At 37.2% G+C, this 7,393-nt stretch overlaps 1 protein-coding gene across 1 annotated transcript in view; it reads right to left on the bottom strand.

Annotated features, from left to right (window-relative positions):
- Positions 1–3,450: 3,450 nt before the first annotated feature.
- The window catches only part of VTA1 (vesicle trafficking 1), a 52,016-nt gene continuing 48,073 nt past the window's right edge, over positions 3,451–7,393 (bottom strand). Inside the window, exon 8 of the mRNA XM_080343085.1 lies at positions 3,451–3,531. Coding sequence (XP_080199211.1) covers positions 3,494–3,531 — 38 coding nt within the window. The 3' untranslated portion in view covers positions 3,451–3,493. The remainder of the gene's footprint in view (positions 3,532–7,393) is intronic.

The raw sequence follows: 7,393 nt of genomic DNA, 5'->3' as shown, positions 1-7,393 counted from the left end.
ACAAACAGGCAGTCCCACAATAGGAAGAGACTTAAGGAACAGCAGAGAGTCGATTTTAAGGAAGGACTTATTTTTCATGCCTAATCTACTATTTCCAGTTATTGTTTACAACTCTTTCATGTCAGAGCACTGCCCTTAATGAAAACATTTCTGTTTACCGCTTTTTACAGTTCCCTCAAAAACTGACACGTTATTTAGCTTCTCTAGAATTAATAATTACAATATTAATTTACTAGTTACAAAGTACTGCAGGCCAGACAAAGCCAGTTAAACTCAACTTCAGTTCAAAGGCCAGCAAATAAAGGCTAACAGTGCAACACTGTGCAACTAGGAAAGGTGGGCTCCACTGGGAAGTAAAGCACGTGTTTACAGAGCCTTAACAGGAGGTGAGCTAAGTACAGCTGAGAACAGTAATGCCTAGCAGAGATGCAGGCAGTTCCTTCACCTTTTTTTAATGGCAAATCCTCTATCTCCCTCACTTCTTTAGGTAACACTCAAATTACAGTTACAATTCATCTTTTCCTGCTTTAAAAAATATCTTTTGCTCTACAATCAACTACTTTCTGTATCTAACGTATTCAGGTACTGCCTGCAGACTGGATGTAGCTTTAGAAGTTTCCAGGATGAAGCTTAACTGCTGATGAGGAGCATATTACCTAGAACTAAAGATTGGAAATGTAGTTTTGGAAAGTTCACCTCCCTAGGATAGTTAGCTTTGACAGATAAACTTTTCTACCAGTATACAGAGATGCAAACTAGAGGTCAGTGAGGAACACATACTGCAGCTTGTCATGCAAATACGTTGCACGAATTTTGCTACAATGGCTCACTTGGCTTCAGGGAATTTGGGTGAAATTTCCACTGCATTGTGTTTGAAAATTGCATTTAGCTGTAGTGTATCAATGCGATAAATAAATTACATTTATTATAATGACTTCTTTATCGCAAGTTTTGCATTGATATCAAAGTATGAAAGGTCATAAAGACTCCTCTTCTCCCAAGACACAGTTATTTTAAAAGTACGTTATCAGAAATGTACACAATCCACATGAAAACTACTTTTAAAGTATCTAAATTTAACAAGGAAATACTTTTTTCATTTGGAAAATTAGAAGTTGGACTGGATGACTGTTAAAGGTCTCTTCCAACTGAAATAGTTCTGTTCTATTCTATTCTATTCTATTCTATTCTATTCTATTCTATTCTATTCTATTCTATTCTATTCTATTCTATATTCCTCTTAAAGGGGTATATTACTGAAGTGTACCTGATGCCAAATGCTTCTCTACATCTGTTAGCATGGCTTTTGCATGTAACCTTTGAAAAACAGGAACCATTTGTGCAAATTAAATTGGATTTGGTACAGCTCTGAAAGTATTTCAGTGCACATCAGTTTTAAAATTGACCAAATATTGTATAAAAGTAAAAAAGTTCTTCAAAGGCATTTTGATCTGAGGGAAACCATGGACTGTAGTTTCTGCACTAGCAGAAAATGCAGATTTAATGCATCAGAAATAATATTTCTAGAGTAAGCCCTTCGCCAGTATAGGGCATCACCAAAATGCTTAATTTGACAGACGAGAGAATAGCTGAGGACACTGTTACATCACCATTCAGAGGAACCTGTTTAACAGTCTAAATTTAATGATTTAAGCATAATCAGACTACTTAAATAGTAACATACAGCGACTAATATTTTAACAATCCACTTATTTTAACCATCCACAGTACTGATGGCAGTAAAGCACCCGAACACCGGCCTCACCTGCTGCACTAGCACTCCTGACCTCAGGCCAGCTGGGATAACCAGCAACACTGGAATCTAAGCTGCCACAATTTTGCTGTTAGCAGTATTTAAGATAATGTTGATAGGGCTACTTTTGCTGCAGTAATGATCCTCACTTGAAGTTGAACAGCCTTCAAAAATATGCCCTTGCTTTTGCGGCTGGAAACAAAGAGCTCCCTTTTGGCTTTATCAGTTGGTCTAAATATTCTGGATTTCAACAGCATGGGGAGGGGGAAAAGGATATTTACACTGCCCAACTTTAAGCACTTAACGTACTTCCTTCCCCCTCCCCTCCTGGTCTCCAGTGTCTGCCAGGTTTACATTTGCCACAGCTATAGCACTTCTGTCTCCTCTGGGAACAAAACACCAGGAACAGCATATCGCTTCTAGCTTTCTGATAAGCAGCAAGGAAACAGGATTTAAATTCACATGACAGGTACTCAGCTAATCATTTTTCAAAAATGATAGGGCTATTATATTAGATATTAAACAGGGAAAATGTGTTCGTGTGTACAGAGCCATCCATCTACTTCAAGTCATCTACAGAGAAATACTCTAAGGATCAGGTTCTCATTTACTTAATTGATCTTTTTTCTCCACACACTTATGCAAGATTATGATGTAAGACAACTACGTCAACAGTTCTGGTGAAATAACCACTTAAGAGAGATGTCAAAGAATATCACTTGGCTTTCAACTACGCAAATAACTTATCTGCAGAAAGCTGTCAGTGTCATCCAAACTATCACTGAGATGAGGAACATTAATATCAAATCAGGAGGCTGACTTTGGAATGGACAATGTTGGTTTAGTAACTATAAAGACACCAGAGTTCATAAATACATCACTTTCCCAAATTTCCTACACTTAAAACTATAGTTCTTGTAGACCACACATACCTGATGCTTCCTCATCTTGTTCCAGATCGTGGGAGTATGTGGAAGCTGCTGCCTGGAACAGCAAATAGTTAATTTAAACAGAACGGGCATCTGTCTGTTTTTTTGAAAACACAGGCTTATTAAATAGTACATATCAATGAAATGCAAAAGTTTTGCATCACTATGGGCATTTTAGAATGGGATGTGAAGATTGCACAGTTTTATTCTATACTGTACCATATGGTCTTACATGGAATTATTAATGCTGCCCACCTGGATATAAGAAGAGCTGGAAACAGAAACAGTGACAAATTCTTGATCAGTGAAAACATGCTGTAAATTCCATGCAGCCCCATAATGTGTTCCTTCAGCAGAAGAATTCACACAATGTCCTTACAGTTTATCCTCTTCCTGTATATGCGGTAAGCTTAACATGGTCTGACCTGATGAAATGTCAGTAGGTATTTCAGTATAGCTACTTCTCCCCAGTGAAGTCTTTAGTCACAAAAGAGGGAAACTGAAGGGCAATTAAAGCTCCCACTTATTTGGTACATTTGAAAGTAACTGTTACACTATCTGTGGTCTTCTCAGATGATGTTTCTGTGTATCTGTCCAGAATTGGTGTATTAAAAAGATGCAATTTTAATATTGACATTCTAGAGCATTAAAAAGATATATTCAGATATTCTTTATCTCACTTGCACAATACGATTGTTCCTATTATACTCATTTACTTGTTTACATACCATTTGTCTGTTTTTCATTGTGATAATTTCCACAGTGAATGGTAGTATAAAGCCTTAAATTGTAACACCTTGTTCAGTTGTTCTCAGTCCAGGAGTTGTGATGGCCAGGTTGAAAGCACACCTGAAACTCAAACACCAGCAGAAATGGGAGCATGAAACTGGAAGTATAAGCACTACTGAAAATAAAGGGTTGGTTTAGACTTTTATAGAATCACTACACTTGTTGCATTCCAGGCATGATTTATTTTCTCATTCTAGCATTTGGGTAAGTTTTGTGCCACGTGGAACTGTGGGTCTCCTGTGTAGTCCGTTAATGATGCTGAGTGCTTAGATCTTCTTCTGTAAGATTGAGAACCTGTTACGGAAAGTAGAAATTACCCAGATATCCTCCCGTGAAATTACTTGGATGGTTTACATTGTTTCCCAGTCTGTTTCCTTTTTTTTTCACCACCGGAGCCATTTAGATATAAATTATTGCATTAGCACACTTCAGGATCAAAGGTCCTGCATTTATACAAAATATATATTAGGACATAAATATTCCTGCCCTGCCCCAGCCACCGCCTCTCTCATACCTGCACCAGCGCCCTGCAGCAAGTGTGATGGGGGGATCCTAGGGAAACATAGCTCTGAAGAACAGAACTTCTGCTGAAAATGCTGTGTGCAACAGAACATTCTCATTATGCATTTCAGGATTGTTGTTTAAAAAATGTATGAGTAGCTTTTACTTTTACTGCCAGGTATCTTTGCAGAAAAGCAGAGAGACTGGTTGGGGAAGTTAGAACCCCTCCAACACATATATTCCTTATGAATGATCAAGGAACAGCAACACTGGCGAACCCTCTTTTCTGGAGATGGATTAATTTAATCTTTTGTACACCAAAAGCAAGTTCCTTTGGTAAGACAGTAAAATATATTAGAAATTTATCATTAACACATTTCATGATTAATAAATTGTATCAAGTGAAGTAAGAAGCACTTGATTGTTGAATCTTCTATGGTTCTGGTTATGACCCCTCAATAGCAACTTTTCTTAAAATGTATTGGTTTTATTGAGCTTGTGCTACAGAAAATAGAAAACATGCTTAATAGAAGGGCCACTAGTTGAATGAGACTAGTAACATAAAATAAAAACTATAACTCTAAACATTATAATAGAATTTCACCACTGAATCAAAGTAAAAACTGTATTTTTTTGTTTGGCTGGTTATGTGTTTTTTTGTTTTGGTTTGGTTTTATTTTCAATTTGCTGACAGTCCCATGTTAGGGATGATTCGTAAAACAATCAAAGTTAAATATAAAAATACACTGCTCTTCCTTTAGAAGTTCAGATCCATTAGGAAGGTGGGAAAGCCAAAGGCCCATCTGATCCTCTTTTCTCTGTATGGCTCCTAGTTTTGCCAAGAAGTGGTATACAATATCTGTTGACTCCAAACTGGCAAGAATAGGAAGTCTAATTAGTCTGCAAAGAGATGGTTATTCCTTTGTCGTCTAATTGACACTGGATATACTTCAACAACTTCATGCACTCCCCTTTTTAAAAGAAGAAGGGTGCTTTGTAAAACTCTGGCATGCTTACATCCCATTTCTTTACTAACGCATCACACTGCAGTCAGAAGTACTGCTCTTGGATACCCATCATAGCAGCTTCTCAGACAAAATTAATACATACTTAAATCTTATTTTGTTTTCAGAACAGCACTCCTGTTTGAAAGAAATTAGTCAGAACTAAAGGAAATAAAAACAGCACACCTGTTGAGCACATAAATCCCCCATACAGAAAACTGGCAGCTGTTATGCAGGGTGATGACAGTCAGTGATGTGAAGCTGAGGGAAGCTGTTTGACACAGCCATCCATTTCCCACTCTCCTGCCTGAGTTCCGTCCGGGTTTGTACCCCAAAGCTTTGTTATCAAAGAATCTTCCAAAAGACAAAGCAAAACTTGATCAAAATGAAGTCTGCACTGCAAAATACTGACTCACACCTTTTTTCCCCCTTAAGCTAGTCTTGGTTCACTGGATTCTTATTTTGGCAAATCTACTCAAGCTTCACATCCAAAACCGTAATTAGAGGAAATAAACAGAAGTGTATCCTGTTAAGAAATAGTACATTCAAAATTATAATGGAAAGAACAACTGAAAAAAATATTTGCCAATGTAGAATAAGGCTATATACAAAAGAATCATAGGAAGTGATGTGATTTTCTCCTTCTACTTTACAAATTGTTTGTCTTGTATAAGATGCTCAAGAAAAATATATTCAATATTATCTGTAAGGAGGAAAAAGTCATCTTGGTTAGTCTGCTGACTTTTATGAGAGTTGGCAAGATACAGAAATAAGTGAATCCATTCAGAGTTTGGCTGTATCTTGGAAAAAAAAAAAAAAGTGAGAATTTTTTGGAAACCTGTCTCCCAGAAGAAAACGTAGGGAAATCCTAAAATCCTATAGCATGCCAACATTGCCATGGCACAGGCAGAAAACTGCACTCGCCAGGAGTGCCCAGATAGGGGTATGTCAGCTGATAATTACAACTTCAATTCCCAAGCAAATCTTGGAAAAGGCAAATACCATGAAGGTAGGAAGCAAAATACCTGAACAAACATGACACACAAAAGTCTTCACAATATATGGATAACTTTTTGTAGTATGTGCTCTCCAAATACCAGACCCAGTGTAGCAAAGCAAGCAGACAAAATCACGACAGTCATCGATGAAATTTAGTCTGTGTAGATAGTATAAAATAGTGTTAAGAAAACTTAGAATCACAGTTCAACAGCTAAAATCCTCAGAAAAAATAAAGCCTCAAACCTCTAACCTGATTTCTTAAGAGTTTTTCTGTTTTAATAATCTTTGCTTCCTCTTAGGGCAATCTGGATGTAACTTCTCCAGCATCCTCAAATTATTGCCTCCCCACTCCTGGAAGTTTTCCCCACTTTTCCTTTACATGCTCTGCAATCACATCACCAAATGATACCAGTCCCTTCTCCAAGAACCTACGATTCCTGTAGCAAGTATACAGATTCATGGAAATCAAGTTTGCAGCAATATGAAATAGCATACATATATATAAGCATGCTCCATCTCAGGAAAACAATGCAAGCCATTCACCAGCAACTCACATAATTTTTACAACATAATGTTAATAAAAACAATCTACTGAGAAGTCTGAAGTACCTGCCATTACTGTGGCACACTGCAGGGGTGGGATTTGGTTTCTTTTAAACTGTTTATGAGATTTGCTCATGAATCATGGCAACTCCAGGACCAACAGCTGGCTGCATACATGAAACAGTAATTGGAAGCAGTCAGAGAGACTGCTTCCTCACAAGTTTTCTTGCACTGAAACATGAATATTGCATAATCTGCACAGGTTTGCATATACTTATTGAAAGTTCTAATTTTATCCCCAGGAAAGTGCTAATTTAATCATTTTAGTGAAAATGGCTCTAGATTCCTCCTCCCATGAGCAGAAAACTTGACATCTAGACACTAAATTAGGTATGACAGACATTACTAAACTGGAGACCAATGTTCATATGCTGAATTTTATCAGTCTTCTTTTCAGGTGCAATCTGACCAGGTCATTTTCTTCCTTCCCTGCCTATGTTGATGACAATAATCAAAACGTGGTGTTGGGAAAAGGAACCACTGAAGAAATATTTATTTGCATTCAACAGCTAAATGCCTGCAACAGCTTCCAGGAATTTAGTGTGATCATTAAGTGAGGTGGCTTGTTTGCAAATGCCACAATGCAAGTTATAAACCTCCATTTGGTGGCAAGTGTAGCATTTAAAGAAATACCAGATAAAAATAGGTGTGCCACACTAACTTTTAAAGCCATCGTCCCCAAGTGTGGTGTACATTTAAATGCATTCGAGGCAAAATACAAATTTGCATCATTTCCCAAAGTTTTTACTTTGCCTCTATCTAGTCTAAAATACAATTTTAGATTCAATAGTAGTTAGTTGAGGACTTTAACTTAG

Source organism: Nesoenas mayeri (genome assembly GCF_963082525.1).
Source record: "Nesoenas mayeri genome assembly, chromosome: 3".
Lineage (NCBI taxonomy): Eukaryota > Metazoa > Chordata > Aves > Columbiformes > Columbidae > Nesoenas > Nesoenas mayeri.
The sequence above is the reverse complement of the archived record's forward strand: the minus strand, read 5'-3'. Positions and strand labels throughout refer to the sequence as shown.